Genomic DNA, 20,290 nt, shown 5'->3' on the forward strand with positions numbered 1-20,290 from the left:
AGGAATGAACTCAAGTTGATATGCAACTATTTTTTCAGTTAATATCATGCTAGACATTACTGCTTCCAAGCTGTTTTCTTTGCCTTGAGGGGTTTGGAAGGTAAAATTTTGGGTTCTTATTTTCTTTTTTTTCCATCATTTTGTCACTCTGACTTCAACAAAGTTACAAACATTAATGCCTCTTTAAATTTGTTATTTGATAACTCAAGTCGAAAAGTAGGAGTTTTTTATATTTTTGGTTTATTTTCTCTGCTACAATATGGGAATTTATGGATCATTTTGTTATCAGATTAGTATTTTCATTTTTTTATCAGATTAGTTTTGATCTCTGTGGAATTGTGGAAGTAATTTGTTGTATTCAGAGGTATATGGTACAGAAAGATAATGAGATTCTGCCTTGCAGCCCAGAATTTAGCTCTTACAAGTGGAACCAAGAAATCAAGACAAGATTTAAATGCATAAACGTAATATGAAGAGTGTGATGAAAAATCAACAATTGTTGGGCTACCAAGAAGAGCACAGATGCAATAACAAATATAAATAGCATAGGAACTGTCAGTCCATGCAAAATTTGGTAAAGGCTTCAGCTAGGAAATCAGGCACTGGAGAAGAAGAAGAAACAGTTAAAGAGGGATTCTTAAAAGAAACATATGAAGTAAATGAAAAAGAGGAGAAAACCCCTTTTAAAGTAAACTAAAATTGAGATAAAAATCATTTGATGGACAATTGAATGCTGAAGTTGTAAATTCTTGGATATAACAAATGGAGGTTTCTTAAAGAGGAATTCTTAAAAGAGACATATGAAGTAAATGAAAAAAGGAAGAGAAAACCCCTTTTGAAGTAAACTAAAACTGAGATAAAAATCATTTGATGGACAATTGAATGCTGAAGTTGTAAATTCTTGGATATAACAAATGGAGGTTTCACACAATGTACATCATACTAATGGTACATAAAAGATGTTTTTGGTATGTCTCAAGTTGGAGATTAATGCTCTTGTATGGTGGGAAAGCTATGGAGCAAATTGTGATAAGAGGGGGAAATTCTGTTGTCAATAATTGTCAAGAATTTAGGGATTTAATTTGTATACATTTCTATCCTGTTTGAAATTTACTGATTAAATAATAAAATACATGTACTATGGACAGAGTGTAGGATTATGTAGATAATTTTGGAAGCAAGCCATGTTGAATAGCATGGCATGGGCTTGGAAAAGGAAGACGTGCTCACAAAGTATTTATACTTATTGGCTTTAAAGAGAAACCAATGTACTATTAATTAGAGATTTACTTAGCTGTCAGAGGATGTCTTATTTATGATGGAGAATTATATGCTCTAGCTCAAGTGCAAGGTAAATGGAGACATTATTTGTTGGAAACAACTTATTCTGCAAAATGATCATCAAGCTGTGCAATGTTTGCAAGCACAAAATAGATTACAACAGAGGAGACTTATGCATGGATGAGATTCTTACAATGATTTTATATGGTGATCAAATATAAGAAAGGAAGCATTAATGCAGTGGCAGATATGCTCTCCAAGATAACTATTTTAGAACCAATATCAACAATGGCTATGGTGGTACAATTGGCGTCTTTTATTAAAGAGGCTTACATAGAAGGACATACTCAAGATGAATACCTTGGGAAGAAGTTAGAAGATTAAGGGGTTGCAAAAAGTGACGAGAACTTCTTAGAGAAGGGCTACTCTATAAGGTAGGAAAACTATGTATGCAAAGGGCACAAAGACCTCTTCTCATGAAGGTACATATGGCTTTAAAGTGGAAGGCCATTTGGTGCTTGGTTTTATTTACTGAGGTGTGTATTGGCCCAAATAGAACCTAGAAATATTAAGGCTTGTCAAAGGGTGCAAAATTTGTCGTTTTAGCTGATCTAAAGCTAGAAAAGGAAATTAGAAAGTGTTTGCTATTACACTAAGTAATTGGTAAAATATTTGATGTATTAACAACTGATTGAAGAGATCATTATAAAGAATTTTACAAATGTACAAAATAGAAAATTTTTTAAAAGAAACTGAAGAAGATCATAGAAAAAATCTTATCTATCTAAATTACATTATATATAAAAGATGACCATTAAAGTAATAAGATAATAATAGTCTAATACCCTTCCTTAATCGTTAATCTGTCCACAACACCAAGCTGTCCCTGAATTTAACACACTTATCTAGACCAAGAGGCTTGGTGAGAATGGCTGCAGTCTGATCCGCTGTTAACATACTGCAAATAAACTATCTTGTCTTCAACTAACTACCAAATGAAATGTCAATGAATGTCTACATGTGTGATTCTTTCATGGAAGACTGGGTTCTTGGCAAATTTGAGAACTAATTGATTATCAAAGAGCAAGGGAGTCAGGCCTATTTGAGATTAATGCATATTCGCAAGCATCAAACAAAGCCAAACTACCAAACAAGCTTCCTTAACAGCTCCTCGATACTTCTCTTTTGTAGAGGAGGGTGAGACTACATGTTTCTTCTTATTAGTCTAGGTGACTGCACCAGAGCCCAAACTGAACACATCCAAAATTTGACGTCTTATCATCAACTAAACCTACCCAATTGGAATTTTTGAACCCATTGAGTCTGGAATCACGACTCTTAGTGTAAAGAAGTCCAAAATGAGAGGTGCCATTTACATAACGCAACAAATTCACTAACACCCAATGATCAACCTTGGGGGCTGTCATGAATTGTGAAATATAACTCACTGCAAAATTGAGATCAGGTCTTGTGGCAGGGAGATAAATGAGACTACCTACTAGTATCTTGTAAGTGGTTTCATGAACAGGAGTAGAAGTAGGCTTGGCTGTCAACTTGAGTCCTTTCTCCAAAGGTGTGGAATTAGGTTTATAATCCCGTATACAAAACCTGTTAACCAAGTTCTTAGCATACATAGAACTAACCATTGTGTTGCCAAACCTCAACGCCTAAACAATAATGGAGAAGCCCCCAAATTTTTCATATCAAAATCCTTGCACATCTTGTTTGATTTTTGCAATCAAATGTGTTGAATTGCTAGTAATGATCAATTCATCCACATAGAGAACAAGGAAGAGAATATCATCACCAGAGAAGCAACATTGGAAACCATGAGAAACCAACTACTGATCAATCTTGATATACCAAGCTTGAGGGGCTTGTTTCAGTCCATAGAGTGCTTTCTTGTGTCAACATACTTGGTGGTCTTTTCCAACAACCTTGTACTTGGAGGCTGCATCATGTATACTTTTTCCCGCAACTTATCGATGAGGAAGATACACTTAATATCTATCTAATGGACTTTCCATCCAAATTGAGTTGCAATGGGGAGAAGAAGATGAATTCAACTTATCTTGGTTGTAGAAGCCAAAGTCTCCTCATAATAAATGCCCTCCCACAGTGTGAACCCTCGAGCAACTAATATGGCCTTGTATTTGTCTAAGGTATCATTTGCATGATACTTGACGTTATACACTCATTTGTAGCTAATGGGCTTCTTCCTTGGAGAAAGATCAAAGAGAACCCACATGTTCTTCATAAGACTTTGGTATTCCACATCTATAGCCTATTCCCACTTTGGAATCCTTTTTGCATCTTTAAATGTTTGAGGCACATAAATACTATGAAGGTTGGCCATGAGAGAAGTTAACTGTATCGACTGCTTCCCTTATTTCTAGAAGATCTACCCTCAATGTGTTCATTAGGGCGAATAATGTTGATGGTCTTAGCCCACCATTTTGGTTGGAGAATAGATGTGCCAACATCAGATGCAGGAGTAATAGATGGAGTTGGAGGTAGAAGAGGACCTGTAATAGGTAGAAGATTAGCATCATCTAGATGAAAGACGTGTAGTGCATCATCAAATCTAGATTCTGCATTATCCCCCCCATTAGGTGGATGTACCAAAAGAGGGACATACAAATTAGAGGGCTTCAAAGGTTGGTCCTTAGAATTTTTCTTAGATGAGGAAGAGAGAAATGGTCCAGCATCTCGACTAAAGATAAAATGATCAGTATCTAGATCAATAATCCTTATGGTTGTCATTATATCCTATAACCACGAGCTCTTGACTCTTGGAATCTAACTTGGAGCGTTGGGAATCTAAAACCCAAACATATGCTAAAGAGCCAAAAACTTTTAGATGGTTGATCCTAGGTTTTTGATTGGTCGAGGTTTCCTCAGGAGTCTTCCCCTCAACAACATGAGTGGGAGATCAAGGAGATAGAGTGCAGTAAACATTACTTTTGTCCAATATTTATTAGGAACATTTATGTGTTCAATCAAAGACTTGGCCATTTTAGTAATGGTGTGGTTGCAATGTTCTATGATGTTGTTTTGTTGAGGAGTGTATGGTGTGGTTAATTGACGTTTTATGCTATGTGTATCACAGAAAGTGGAGAAAGCAGAACAAAATTGCCCCCACTTTCCCCCTAATATTAGATGTAAGAGATATAAAAGAACAAGCAGAGTTTTTTCATACTAAGACCTTAAATTTTTGGAATACACTAAACATGTCTAATTTTTGTTTAAGAAAGTACACCCACATTTTTCTACTAAAATCATCAACAAAAAGTAAGAAATACATGCACCTAGTAACAAAAGGAGATTCATCAACATGGACCAACTGTAGTACCTTAGAGGCTTGCCGTGACTCACCATCCTTGATTGATTTCCTGTGCCTTTTTTTAAGCTTGACAACCTCCACAAACTTGTGATCTTGAGTTTGAGTTTCAGTAGACCAAGTACTAAATCATCTTGAACTAGTCGAGCAAGATAGTGAATGTTTAGGTGAGCATATCGCTGATCGAGAAGATGATTTTGTGGCGAAGGCAAGAATCATCAATATCCACAAGTATGTATACACAATGATTGTTAATGCCAACAACTACAATACTGAGTGTCGCACAATCAACAATTGAGCACTTGTGTGTATTGAATATTACATCAAGTAGAGGAGAATACTACATAATTTGACTCACTAAGACTAGGTTTAGTTCCATGCCAGGAACATAGTATACATTAAGGAAAATTGGATCCCTCCCACCAAATTGTAGCCCTTGATGACAACAATATACTCCTCACGTCCTCGAAATATAATTGAACTAGTAAAGGGAGAGAAAATTGTAAACCAATCATGCTTGTGAGTGAAATGCCGAGAAGCACCAGAGTCTATATACCAAGAAGAAGATTTCACTTGTTTGATAGGTCTTTTAGCCATGAAGGCATAAAAGGTAGATTCTTTCTGCTTTGTGCTCTCAACAACATTGGCTTCAGGTTGAGACCAGTGCAACACTAGTACTGGGGTACATTGGGATGCTAAGATGAGTTGTTAGGATGCAGGGAAAATGGGCCTCATTTTCAAGACAAAGGGGCAACCAGGGGCGGATAGAGTAGGAAGGGTGTTGTATAGTATACATTTAGAGGTTGAAATGCTATTTATGAAATGATGTTTTAGTATATCATACCAAATTAGAATACTTAAGCATAGTGAAATTGCAACATGAACTAGAACCATTGAACATTCAACATAGTAACACATTGCATACCCATTACTAACATTCAAAAATCAAAATTCAAATAGAAATTCAAGTACCCATCCTAGCGGCAACATGGTTGTGGAATGGCAGAGGTGGGCGTAAGTGGGTACTCAAGTCTCCGGTACGAGGATGTCTCGAGGAGGGGTACTTTGAGGTTTGGGAGGGGGTGTGAGTCCCCGTGTTAAACCAGTTGAGAGGGTCAAAAGCCAACCGATTGCAACAATCCTTGAGCAAATGGCCATATTTGTGATAGTAGTTACACTGCACCTACTTTGAACCATCTTGAGACTAATTGAAGCCCTTCTGCTAAGATGATCGATGAAACTGAGATTTTCCTTTATTCTCGTGAAAAGGATTTGGTTGCAAAAGCTTTCTCTAAGGAGGATGAGGTGGCACTGCTACCAAACTGTTGTTTCCAATGATCCTATTGCAGAAGTTTGGTGCGCAACTCTGGAAATTTCAGAATAACATTAGTAAAAGTAATGTTGAGAGTCTCTATAAAGTGCTCATAAGATTTAGGTAGACTTTCAAGGTAATGACTACCATATCGTCTTCCTCCAGTTTTTGACCAATAACTTCGTGCTGATCTTGAATGCCCTTAATCTTCGTGAGATGCTCTTGTATCAACATGTGTTCATCCATCATTATGGAGAACAATTGGTTCTTTAAAAAGAATGTTCGATGCTTGTCGCATGTCTCATTCAACTCCTTCATATGCTTCTAGATGTTTGCTACAGACTTGCTTGAAAGAATCTAAGGCAACTAATAATTTGTAATAGAGAGCTTGAGAAGCATGGCAACTTCTCGAATTCAGTAATCGAAATTGTCCTAGTGTGCTTGGATTATGGTCGAACAAGTCTTTGTGCCCAAAAAAATTGTATCAAGGTGGCAATATTCAAATATTGTTAGCATGCACTGCTTCTAGGTGTTATAATTTCTGTCGTTGAATTTTTTATTTTCCTCCATTATTACTTGACCTATGACACCACATTTCGTGTTTCCCAATGCATATAAAATGAGAAATAAGAAGAGGTGATAGCATGAACTTAGAAACACAAACCGCTATATGGAAAATAGAGGCAAATGTAGGTACGAAGTCTAGACCTCAAAAAAATAATGTATTGTTGGTATGAATTTTGAGAAAATTTTCCATTTGACGCAAAAAAATCTGAGAACCTTGGAGAGATCTCAAAAAGTCTAGAAAGAATCTGAAATCAAAATGAAACTTTGACTAGTACAAAATTCAAGGCACAAAAACTGAGTTACCCAAAAATTTCCGACGATGAACAAGTTGAGATTTGAAAAATCCATCAAGAATTTGGAAGTAGTTTTTCAAATGGGCATGAGAAAAGAGAGTTTCAAATGAAATGCTAGCCAACTGAAAAAACTTTTAAAAATGGTAAAATGCAGCAAAGATGGCTGTCTTTTTTTATAGAAGCGACCTTAGAGGAGGTTGAAAATGGTGGAGAAGGCCATCCGAAAGAAACAACCAAGTATAGGTCATCCATTCTTAGGTTTAGATCTCGTCCAAAAAATAGTTGCAGCAATAATGGCAACCATTGGTTTATAGAAAAATGCCCACAATGACATCATAATTGGACACCTAATGGAAACATAGGCTAAAAAGGGCACCCAATAATGGCATTCTTAGCCTCAAGCAGAAAACATGGATTAGAGAGAGTCGTCGAGCTGAAAAATGATGATAAAAGAAGCCCAAAAATGGTTGTCCAAGAATGGGTTTTCTTGTGGAAATAAAGGACACAAAAAAACCTCAAAAAAGATCCACTAATAGACAAGAACCGTGCACGTGATTCGAAGAAGTAATGGTGATCAAATAAACCCTTGTTGGATTTGTACTAATGCAAGGAATACATAGTTGTTTAAAAAATTTGAACAAATAATTTTGGTGAGAAAATCATAAATTTTCAAAAAGAAAAAATAGCCAAGGCTCTGATACCACATTACACTAAGTAATTGGTAAAATATTAAATGTACTAACAAATGATTAAAGAGATCATTATAAAGAATTTTACATATGTACAAAATAAAATGTTTCTCATAAGAAACTAAAGAAGATCGTAGAAACAATCTTATCTATCTAAATTACATTATATACAAAACATGACAACAAGGTAGTAAAATAAATATATTCTAATATTTGCCACTTATTATCCCTACAATATTATGGAAAGAATATCTATGAACTTTTTTGGAAGATTATGTATGACTAGGAATGATCATGACTACTTGTCTGTCATATTAGATAGATCTAACTTGATATTAATGCCAACTCTATGTAAAAATACTCTTACAAGGAAAGTGACAACTGAGATGTTCGTTCCTAATGCATGGGTGCCCTTTGATCTTCTCAGATGCATTATTTTCAACAGAGGTAAAGGATTTGGTCCACTTTGTGGAGTATGATGTAGATAAGGATCAAAGAAGTATTAATTTCCATTCATAGATGGATGGACAAACCTAGGTGGTTAACATAACTCTGGAATATAATGAGAAGTCTTCCAAAACTTAGAATGGATTTGATCGCTATGTTTAACACTCTTTTAATTGGGGAAATTATTCCTCAATGATTGAGTCCCCTTTTGAAGCATTTTTTATAGTATTTTCCCTCAATTCCACTTGATCTTGCTTTTGAACAAGAAGAAAAACAAGGACAAGGCTTGAGAGGATCATACATTGTTGGTGTAAATAATTATTCACTATTTACACTTGAGTTTACTTAGGTTAATGCATTAATTTAATATTTATTTATTAGTCACCTAGGAGTATGCGCATTCTTGTGAGTTGTCATGTTGACAACACTGGAGTTCACATCTAATTTATGCACATGGTGTCTACAACAGAGGAGTTAGCACACTAATTAAGCACATGGTTTCTACATCATCTCCACTTGAGATGCACCTTGTCATTCTTATCCTTTCATCTAGAATGATAGATAAGACGTGTGCTTAGTTGTCATGCTTATCTCATCTCCTGGCTCTTTCTAGAGACATTCTAGGTGCTTCCTGAGAGGCCTTTTTATACAGGCACTCTTAGTGTGTACGTTCATCATATACAATACAGAGCAATGTATGAGGACATACTCTGATAAATTGATCATACTCCTTTTTGGTTTACAGTTGTGCTTGTGTTTGAGTTCTTAGTTCCTGGGTGAATTTTGCCCTGAGGCAAATTCTTACATGGTATCAGAGCTATACCAAATTCTTACATGGTATCAGAGCTCTTGGAGAATTTCTCTTCACATAGCCGTTCCAGACCATCTTCTTGCTTCAACACCTTGGCCCGAATCCATAGTATTGCAATCATTGGGAGCATCTAGAACCAGATCTAACCTCGTCATTGCATCCAGAATGCTGATTCGGTGCAAATCGGCTATAAAGTTGCCTACCCTAGGCCAAAATTGATTGTGAAACAAATTTTTTTTGCAAATTGACACCCGAAGGACCGATTTGCAGAATTGGTATGATCATTTCAGATTTTCTTTTTTTTCCTCTACATCTCTATTATTTTTTTCAGATTTGCATTATTTTCCGGAAATTTTTTGGCCATCGGGCCATAGGAGAGATTTTTTTGCAGGTGAAGATTGGTGCTTATTGGTGCAAATCAGATATTTGCATCACATTCAGAAGGTCAAAAAACCCCCAAATTGGATTTTGTTTCATCCAAATTTGACATCTAAGGCAAAATCTAGAGCCATTTGATTTTTGGAGGCGCGATGGCGATTTAGAAAAAATAACGGCAGCAGCGATTTTCAAACAGCAATATCTCCCTCATACGGACTCCTTTTTGCAAGCAATTTTTTTTGTTTTGAGGGTAGAATTTCGTGACCTACACATTGGTGCAGGTGGTTTGAGATCTTTGTTCCTGAATTTTTCTGCAACTCGCAAATCCTGATTTTTGCCACTTAAAATGCTTAATACGGGCTCATCTGGACTCCAAATCAGGTTCCATTTGTTTTTTAAAGTGCATATTTTTTTAATCTACTTTTCAGATTTGTAATCATATTATAGGTTTCGTGGACAGAAATACTGCTTTTAGAAATAGGCCCTAAATTGGCAAGCGGCTACAAAGTGCCTAAATCATTCTTTGGGGGGGGGTTCTTTGATTCTTTGAGGGTTCATTGATTGATCTCATGGAGTTTTGTCAGATTTGTTAGTCTGGTATTAGACCATAGTTGACAACAAGGAACTATCATAAATGGAGTGCATTGATACTTGATCATCTGAGAGACCATCAATAATTGCTTCCTTATCTTTATTCATTGCCACCACATTTTAATTGGACATATCTTGTGCACCTTCGTCACTTTCTGTATAATAGTACGAGTAAGGAATCTTTTGCTCCTCTTAGAATGACAAGTTTTCCTTATGATATTTGGATGTCTATTTGGGAAGCATATGGAGATCCATGTGTTCCTCCATCTCCAGAGGACATTCTACATCCAGTCACTCCAGTTATGGTTTCTTCAATTCCAAATATGATCACACCTCTAGATGCTCTTGTTGCTTCGACTGATCCTATTCCAGCCATAGATGCTTCGGATTCAGTGCAGTAGGATGTTTTCCTACTTTACCTTCATGCAACGACTTCCTTCCAAACATTGAAGGTCTGTTCGTGGAGTCTCACATTGAAGATGTGGGAGACATCATTGATTATATTCCTCTTCTCTTTATTGAGGCGAATGCTTCATTCATTGCCACAGTGATAGATTCATGTACTTCAGGATAGCAGGGTACACCTAATCTTCCAACTCCAGCATTGAGTGATGACTTCTTGACAGATATTTCAAGTTTGTTCTGGAGTCACACATAGCAGATTTGTGAGACATCATTGATGATGTATATCTTCTCTTTGATGATGAAGATCCTTCTTTAGTTGTCACGAGGGTTCACTCTGACCCTCTTGTCCATTCTCTACATGATTAGTCTTCATAGATGGAAGTGATTGTGGATCCTTATGTACAACAGTTGCAGGAGGTCTCTTTATCATTTGAGGAGACAAATTGTTCTTTGAAACAGGTTCTACATCAATCCTTGCTAGATCTGCACTTCTTCTTAGCAGTTTTGGAAGGAGCCATCATCAGTATCGACATAGGGACACTTGAACAGGTTTCAGAGATACCTTACATCATCGAGATTCTTTCACCATATAGTGGACGCGTCTCACCAGTACCTTTGCCATTGTTTCTTCCAAAGGGGAGGAACATCATTCAACAGTCATGGATCAGCTTCTACATTGGAGCAATTCTCATTGGTCGGCACCTTACCTTTTTTTTTTGGGGGGGGGGGACTACCTTGTCTCTTTCTTCTCCTTTTTTGGGGGGGGGACTTCTTCCTCTTGGGGGTTTTGTCCTTCACCCATTTCTCTCTTGTATATACTCGATGTATGTCATAATGGGGGGGTCTTGATTACTCCATCCATCCATGCATCCTTTTTCATCTCTCTTTTCGGGGGAGGGTTTTTCCCACAAGGTTTTCCCTCTTTCTATGCTTTATGAGAGATTGCATTTTCATTATGTACATGGGTACCTAAGATGGCCTAGTAGTCGGGACCCATTATGCATTTCATCCTAGTTCTTGTGAACTTAAGTGCATTTCCCTAAGTTGCACTTAAGGGGGGGTGTTGGTGTAAATAATTATTCACTATTTACACTTAAGTTTACTTAGGTTAATGCATTAATTTAATATTTATTTGTTAGTCACCTAGGAGTATGCACACTCTTGTGAGTTGTCATGTTAACAACATTGGAGTTCGCACCTCATTTATGCACATGGTGTCTACAACATAGGAGTTAACACACTAATTAAGCACATGGTGTCTACAACATCTCCACTTGAGATACACCTTGTCATTCTTGTCCTTTCATCTAGAATGATCGATAAGATGTGTGCTTAGTTGTCATGCTTATCTTCTGGCTCTTTTTAGAGACATTCTAGGTGCTTCCTGAGAGGCCTTTATATACAGGCACTCCTAGTGTGTACATTCATCATATACAATACAGAGCAATGTATGAGCCTATGAGGACATACTCTAATATATTGATCATACTCCTTTTTGGTCTATAGTTGTGTTTGTGTTTGAGTTTTTAGTTCCTAGGTGAATTTTTTCGTAAGGCAAATTTTTACATGGTATCAGAGCTATACCAAATTCTTACATACACAAATCCAATTCACTATGAAAGATCAATTGGAGGAAACTCAAAGCATGTAAAAAGAAAGAAATGATTAGCATAGAAACATAAGCTCAAGGAGGGAAATAAGATATGAACTTCTTAGACAAGGAAAGAGTGCAAGGAATCAGAATATTGAGCCCCTCAAATATGGTCCATTTAACATCTTGCGGAGATAATGGAAAAATGGTTTTAGAATTGATCTACTGCCTTGCATTAAGATGCATTTGTCTTGGTAGATCGATGATGTTGTAGTTGTATTAAACAAACGAGATGAAAGCACCTTATTTAGATTTACAAAGACTATGTTCCTAAAAGGATCAATTGTGAACTAAAGACAAAAAAAGAAACTACTTAATACACTAAAGACTAACAAAGATGACCATTAAAGAAACATCATAATATTCTAATACCCTCCCTTAATCGTCATTGTCTAAATATTGTTTTTTGGTCACAAATTCTTCAAAACATTCGGTTATTGCTGAGACCCTCCATGGATCTGCAAAATGTTAATGACCAAGAAGCCAAAATCCATTCAAAAAAGAATAGAGAAGGGTGTCCCTTTCTGAATGCTTTACAACGAGAGACAAGAGCCTTCCACTGAGATAAGACTGTTACTAACCCTCCCAGAATCAGCAAAACATCTAACCAGAAATCATCAAAAACCTGTAACAAAGCTGCTCTTTCCTAGAGATAGAGACAAATATTGAGAACATCTAGCATGATTTTGAGGAAATATTGGGAAACCCTCTAAACTTCATGGATGAGTGCGATGCCCCAAAACAGAGTACAAAAAGTCATGGATTTTTAGGAGAAAAATCAAATACAATTTTTGGGGTGCAAAATCGACCAAATCTAGACAAAAGAATCTAATACGTGAATCAGAGAATACAAAGCTTCAGTTTTGAGGAAAAGCATTAAAACCCAACATATAATTTTTGAGGAAAAAATTGTAAACCCACAAAGGAACCCCATGCAACTTTGCGAATTAGAAATTTTCTTAGGGAAAAATAATGAAAACCCATGAGATAATTTTTGAGGAAAAATTATCAACCCACATAGGAATCCCATGGAACTCTGCGAATTACAAAATCATAAATTTTTTTGAGGGAAAAAATTATGAAAACCCATCAGGAATTTTTTAAAGAAAAACATTATGAAAACCCATAAGAAAAATTTCAAGGGAAAAAATTATGAAAACCCATCAGAGAAACCTTCATGTGGCAAAACATGAGACTTGGCATTGTAAAACAGCACATGCAAGCAACATTGAAGAACATGCAACTCACACACAAATACACGCAACCTTCGAAAATGAGTGACTCTTGCTGAAACCAAGAAATAATGTAATCAAAGCCTTCAACTAGGCTTGCGAAGAAAAACCACTAATTTTATAAAATACCTCATACATGTTTATTTAAAAAATTAAATAACAAATTTCTGGAAAAAATTCCAGATTGAAAGAGTCTCGAGTTAACAAAGAAAAATTCACCAAATTATATGAAATTCTATCGACCTTCTTTGATACCATGTTATGGTAAATCAATGATGTTGTAGTTGTATTAACAAAGGAGATGTATGCTCTTTATATAGATTTACAAAGATGATGTCTCTAAAAGAAACTACTTAATAAACTAAAGACTAACAAAGATGACCATTAAGAAGAAACATTATAGTATTCTAATAGCATTTAATAGTAAATTGTGAGTACTTGTGTCTTCATTAGCCTTTTAGTATTGGAGGAAGAAGAGCAGGAATGGTTGTGACTCCCTTTGAAGTCCAGAGAATTTAAGTGCGGATGGATAAGCATAGCCATACATGCAGAGGATGTAGTATTGCAGTGAAAGACAAGGAAGGCCAGGAACAAGATTCAGGAATCTTGATAAGGGAGACTTAAAGGTCAAAAGGTGAACCAAGCAAGTAGTATTCCAAGGAGATAGTCCGAAAACTGTTTCTCCACGCAGTGTCTCATTTATAACTCTTCATTTGATGCTCATAGAGAACCTTTCCTCCAACTACTACCTCGTTAAGCTTTTGTAGGACCAATAGCGTTTTTAAGAATAAGGGTGTGATCTTTGAGAGGATCAAGGAAATTCTATGCATGATTGATTAGATGCATGAGGAAATATCAGCAACAAAACTATGTAGAATTGAAACTGCACTTGCAGGGGGTTGGATCCACATTCATGGGATCAAATTCGTACAGGGTTGGATCTGGTCTTGAGGCATAGAACCCACACATGTAGTGTTGATCTTGATTGGTCAAATATAATCTCAAATAAATACGCATTCTGTTCACTTTCAGTTCCAAGAGGATCTGTCCAGGGCCCAAGAGGGATCCTCTGAGACTTCTTGCACTTGTAAGCACGAGATGAAAGCATTTTTTAAAGCATTAGAGGAAAGATTAATTGTTGTATTGATGAAAATGAGGAGAATTCATTTGTTAATAATATAGCCCAGATAAACTGTTGTTTCTATTATCTGTATTTGTTTTTCATTCAATTAGCATTGGGGTAGATCAACAATTCCGCTAGAGTAAATTTATTGGATTTTGTTGATTTCTTTCATTTCCAGTATGTTACTTAATGATTTTCAATATTATTCATCCCAACTAAATCTGTCATTTGATAAATCAAGTAGAACACTGGATATACAAGTTCTTTTTTTTATTGCATTTCGAGAATTTATGGATCATTTATGCAGAAAATTTATTTCTATTGGTCAGAAATTCATTATTTTGATTTAAGAATTTAAATTTCTGCCATTTTGCATAATATTTCTAGAAAAAACAAGAGCATAATCATATCTTATGTGTCAGTTATCAAAATCTTCACTGCAGTATTGTCCTCTGCTTATTACTTGCCCCAATTGGAATAACAAGTTTCGACATTAAATATTGGTGCATCAACAATTCATTCAAGATTTCCCAAAATTGTCAATTGTTTTAGGTAAAAAATTAACATCAGTTGAGAGTTGAGACACCTGCAGATGCTACTGGCATAGATATATTAAATATATGTATCTCAAAGATGCTTTTAAGTGTCAACCTTGATGCATTTATCTAACCTGTATAAAAAATTCATTGTAGTTCCCTTGAGACTAATGTTGCTCATAGTCTTCTAGATAGATGTTTTTGAGTTTCTGGGCTATTCATTATTTTCTTCCAATAAGATTTAATTAAAAGGATTCAGTACATCGCCATTTTTTGGCCAAAGCTAATCTTTGTTTTGAATTTTTCTGTTCTAGTTTCTTGCACGACATTTTCTCAAACTTTTGTCTGGTCTGTGTTTTTTTTAATCCTTCAGTAGATAGGAGGTGTCAACATGATTAATATGTTAGTTTCAGCTCCTGTTTGTTGAAATTGGCAAATTCACAGGGTATTGTAGGGTGCCCTTTGGTTTGAAACAATGTGGTAATAATCAATTTAGTTTTGTGCTTTTTGGATTATCTGAAGAATGTTGCTTTCACCCTCAATAGTGAAACTGAAAACTCATCATCTTATTATAAGCATGTGCCTGAAGCTTAAATCTCTTAAACAAAGTTGATTCTTATTTAAAATGTTCAGTAGAATTCTCACTAGGAAATTAGTTTTCGGTTTGCCTTAGGAAATGAAGGGCACCTGTCATGAAAATTTATCACCTCTGCCATCTGACTATGTCTTGGTAATTTTTTCTTTGATGCAATTTCACTCTCTAAAAATAGTCAAAGAATAAATAATATTCCTATGTGCCAAAAATTATTTTAAAATGCTGCAGGGCCCTTGTTTCTTTATTATAGATTAACATAGTCAACACTATTAAAGAGAACAAATTTCCACAATCCATTATATTGTACTGATATGTTTCTGGATTCGATTGTGTTAAGATTTTTACCATCAACGTTTCGAATCACACTACGTGATCCATCATCAGGATGAAGAGCAAGAGATGCAAAAAACAATATGATGATGGATCACGTAGTGTGATTCGTAACGTTGATGGTAAAAATCTTAACACAATCGAATCCAGAAACATATCAGTACAATAGTCAACACTGCTAATGTCTCTGTGACGTTATACCCACTTTTGCATGCAAGTTGGATCCTAGAACATATTTCCAAATAACAGGGACACATAAAGACAAATCATCTTGTTTTATGATTTTGTGAATGCCAAAATTGAATTGTAGGGAGTCTGAAAGGAGTTTTTAGACCCTTTGAATGCATGGGTCATTATTAGGGAGGCTAAATGCGACCTCAAGTTATATAAGATTCAACTATTTCCTTTATGGTCAAATTGTATAGCCATATAATCATCTTGATGATGCTCTTGACCATGAAAGTTTCCAAATCAGGTCTTATTTATTTTGTTTTCATTGTTCTGCCAAGCTTCGCAAGCCTTGCAATAATGCGTGACATCATAAAGATGTCTTGACCTATGATAACTGCATGAGGTGGTTGGTGCAGGTTTTGCCAGTCTGACCTTGCTGAGATGTCATTTCTAACAAGTATACAAGGCCTTATCCCCTCGGAAGTCCTTGGCCTATGTCATGCACTAAGATACCACTTGTGAGAAAATATTAATGGTTTTATCTTCATTTTTAGTAGAATAACATGTGAATCTTAGCATTTACATAAGCCACGTGTATGTTTCTTTAGCTGGGGTTTCAGCTTACAAGTGCCAAGGGGAAGACAACATTTGTCTTTTTGGATTATAGGATACAACTTACTTATATATGCTTCTGCATTTACTCTATAGATGTCTTTGATATGCTTAGATTTTATTTTTCTATAAATAGATGAAAGGAGGAAGTTCCCAACTTACTTTATGAGGGCATTATATAGTAATGCATGATGTACTTACAAATTTTGGTTATTCTTCTATGTCTAAAACCATAATAACCTATTGGCCGGCAATGCACTGGAAAAAATTATTTTGTATTTGTTCTGTGCATTATTGCTTCATGAACATATGGAAAGTTATCATTTCTGTGGTAGGTTCTCTTAGAAGGCACAGTATTAAAAATGGTAGCAAACTTGCTTTTATGGATTTGTTCTCGTGCAATTATTTTCAACTTACCGTTCCACTTTTTATTTTCCATCAAACATCTACACCTTGCTTACAAATTATTGGGGGATATGAGAGCTGGAGGCATGGAGCCAAGTAGATGAGTGCTATTTAGTATTTAGATAAGGGATCAGGCTTGCTTCCATCTTAGATCATTCATGGTGCCTTATAAGGAAGCTTTGGGTTTGGGGTTTTACCATCTCCTGTGGTCCTTTGTTGAAGTTTCCTTCAACTTCAGAAAGTACAACATTTTGGGACAGTAACAAATGTAATTTGTACTTTTGTCACCAATTTCAACTTGCCGGTTCATGAACTATTCTTGTATTCAATATTTATACCTGGTTGAGAAAATATTGAGACAACTATGGGGCCAAGATTATGGAGCCAAACAGATGCTTAGCATTAAAAAAAAACCAAAAAAACCTGGCTATTTTATGTACTTTACTGTCCAATCAGTAGTATATGCAAACTTTTCAACTTAAATGCAATTTAAATTTCTTAATCGTCAATCTGAAATCTGGAAGTAACTCAAATTGAAACCAAAAACGTTATACTAGATTTTACATGGAAACCTGGGTTGGAAGAAGTGAAAACCACGGTGAAAAATGCTGCTGATAGGATCTACTATCTTAATCAAGTCCTGGCAGTTGAAGAATATACAAGATTTTAGGGCACCAAAAAATCACCAATCCCCTTATATGAACACCAACTCAATCAAGATCACAATTCAATGATCTGAACACGAACTCAGAATTCTCAATGCACCAACTCTAAAAGACTTACAAGGGATACAGCTGATTACAAGTTTTGTGATTTTCTCTTCCAAAATGAGTGAATGATCATTTACACTTCAGTAGATTTCTGATGTACGAAAACAGTTCCAATTAAATCCCTGCAATCTAAAAACAATCTGAAATAGTAACTTTACTTTGTAAATGTAATTGCTCTCTGTTATCCAAAACAATTTTGTTGACATATTTGACAGAACCATAGTCAGACTTTACTGTAAGTATAGATTCAAAAAATAAATTCCAAAACAGAGCACTGTTAAAGCAGATTTAGAGAAATTGCCACTGTCATACCTGATATTTACGTTCAAATGAGTAACCTTCCTTTTCAACAGTATTAGAATGACATCACTTAATCCTAGATTTCAGCCAGCATACTGTATTCAGAATAGCACCACCAAAATCGATGCACACAAAGTATCTATCAACATTCAGCTCTTTCTAACAATCCGTATTTGATTCCTCAACTCCAATTGTTTCTCTGAATATTTTAAGCACATAATATTAAACACTCCATCCCTTCACATTAAAATCTCTTTCTGACTTTTGGAGCAACCCATCTTTACTTTCACCTTTTTATCAAACACTTAAAGACTCATATACCTCTCCTCATCAAACAAATAAAAGATTGTACAAATAATGCATCACGTGGATTGGCTAACTGTATGAAGTTGAGGAGTTATAAACAAGTTACAACCAACAATCTTACTACCGAATGCCCCCAACTTCTTTCCTTCGTGGCTTTCCAGCAGACTTATTTAGAAACTTATAGATGCATTCATTCGACACAGCTCCTGCCAATCATTACTTTCTAATGAATTCTTCTTGAAGTTGCACAATGATCTATTATGATCAATCTGATTAGGAATGAAATATCTGAAAACTATCTACAAGAATTCAATTTACAATAAGAAGAAAAGTGATCAATCTGAAGCAAAAAGTTCTAGAGTATAAAGCCCAATGATCTCCCAAACCAGTGATGGAGATGGTCAATTCCATAAATGTCTTCTGTGCAGCCTGATGATGAAAAAGAAGAAAATGATCCATTCTGAAGTACATATGTTTGAAACAAGTCATTTCAAGATTTTCTACAGCAACTACCAGCTCTGATTATTATGCAGGTCTGAAACAAAACATTCCAAAGTTTGAATAACGCAGACTATTTCTCATCAAAACTCCACAAACTCAACACCATGCTTTGAAAATTGACTACACTTTATACATATATACAATCAACAAGATCAGGATTGCTGGCATACGTTTTCTCTGTTAATAATTTTATTAATGCATTCAAATGTAATTTTGATTTGACATCAATAACAAACTAGTGTAACGCCATTGCCCCTCTTAATGGAAAACGGACAAGCCGAAGTAAAAGTGCATTGAATTTGGATTTCTGATTCCAGTTATATATATATCCACAATTTGTTTTGAAATTCATGAAAATAATTTATTTTTCTGATATAATGCTTGACAGGTTCCAATACAAGTGAACAAATACATAGCATATTCTGATGGAATGAAAATAATTGATGGTTTTGCTAAAGTATCTTCACGAACTTATAGATCACTGGATTTAATAACCAGAGAACTAGACAGGTATCCTATAAATCTATGCGTGTTCTATTGTAAATGAGTATACGATCTGGCACATGAAGTCTTACACCATGTATGGCCTCTTACCAGGCCTGATGGTAATCCCTGTTTTGCTACCATGGAATTTGATCTTGTTCGGAACATGACAGTTGCTGCTGACGAAGAAAGATATGTTGATGCAGGTAATAGAGACTTAATAGTTATTTTGATAAGTGCAGTAATTGCCACTGAGTGCTATACCATTTGATATATATATATTTGATTCTTTCGTCTCTCAGCCAAGTGGAGAGATGAATTAAATCAATGGCGTACACAGAGAAGTGACCGAACAAAGAAAGTTTGATCCTTCCCATTGTGCAAGTCAGGTGAGTAGTAGTATCCAAGCTAAAGTTTGTATTTATAGTTGTAAATTCTGGGCTCTACTGTGGCTTTACTTTATAAGCTAATGTCTTTGATAAATTGAATGCTTCCTGATGCAGAATTATTTCGAAGGCAAAGGCAACCTCTTGTACATAGGTAGGATGTGGGAATCACGTAGTTGAAAGCAGATTGTATCTATTCGTGCTGTATATCATGTCAAAAAGATCACACAATCATTAGGAGCTAATTGTTTGCCGTATTTATTTAATATTTACTATTTTTGAGCTGAGTGAAAATTTTGAAAATTTTCACTGCTCCGATCTACTTGCTCAAGCAGTCTTGAATTCTGTATGTATGCGAGATTGCACAAATTGCAATCTGTCACAAAGTTTCTCATTTTGGGTGAGTAGACTACTGTAAATTCTAGAAGCTGTCCTGTCAGAAAGATGCTTTAATTTCTATTAAAGATATGGGTGTTGTTTATATCAAACTATGTTTAGCATTCAAGTTGCATGCTTTTACTTTGAGCCAACGCTTATGTAAATTTTAGAACAAAAAAACTTAACCATTTGCGTTTTTCTCGAAGTTTCAACATTCTAAGTGTTGTCTGAAATGTTTGGAAGTATAATTGGCTGAATTTAAGAATTCAAATATATGATGTTAGAGAATTAACCATGGATACGTAGGATAAAGAAGTGATATATTCCTATAGAGGAGCAAAAGACTAAAGATACCTGTTAGTTATACATTAAGGGAAAAGGTGAAAGTTACATATTG

General features: G+C 35.4%; 1 protein-coding gene across 1 annotated transcript in view; it reads left to right on the top strand.

The window, feature by feature from the left end:
* Nucleotides 1-20,003, top strand: part of LOC149559830 (Wound-responsive family protein) — a 40,131-nt gene extending 20,128 nt beyond the window's left edge. The window contains exons 7-10 of the mRNA XM_089824324.1: nucleotides 19,035-19,156; nucleotides 19,244-19,335; nucleotides 19,432-19,518; nucleotides 19,633-20,003. Of these exons, the coding sequence (XP_089680450.1) occupies nucleotides 19,035-19,156; nucleotides 19,244-19,335; nucleotides 19,432-19,496 (279 nt within the window). The 3' untranslated portion in view covers nucleotides 19,497-19,518; nucleotides 19,633-20,003. The remainder of the gene's footprint in view (nucleotides 1-19,034; nucleotides 19,157-19,243; nucleotides 19,336-19,431; nucleotides 19,519-19,632) is intronic.
* Nucleotides 20,004-20,290: the final 287 nt, after the last annotated feature.

This window comes from Cupressus sempervirens, chromosome 4 (genome assembly GCF_028749045.1).
Source record: "Cupressus sempervirens isolate cs-2001-9-10 chromosome 4, ASM2874904v1, whole genome shotgun sequence".
Classification (NCBI taxonomy): Eukaryota; Viridiplantae; Streptophyta; class Pinopsida; order Cupressales; family Cupressaceae; genus Cupressus; species Cupressus sempervirens.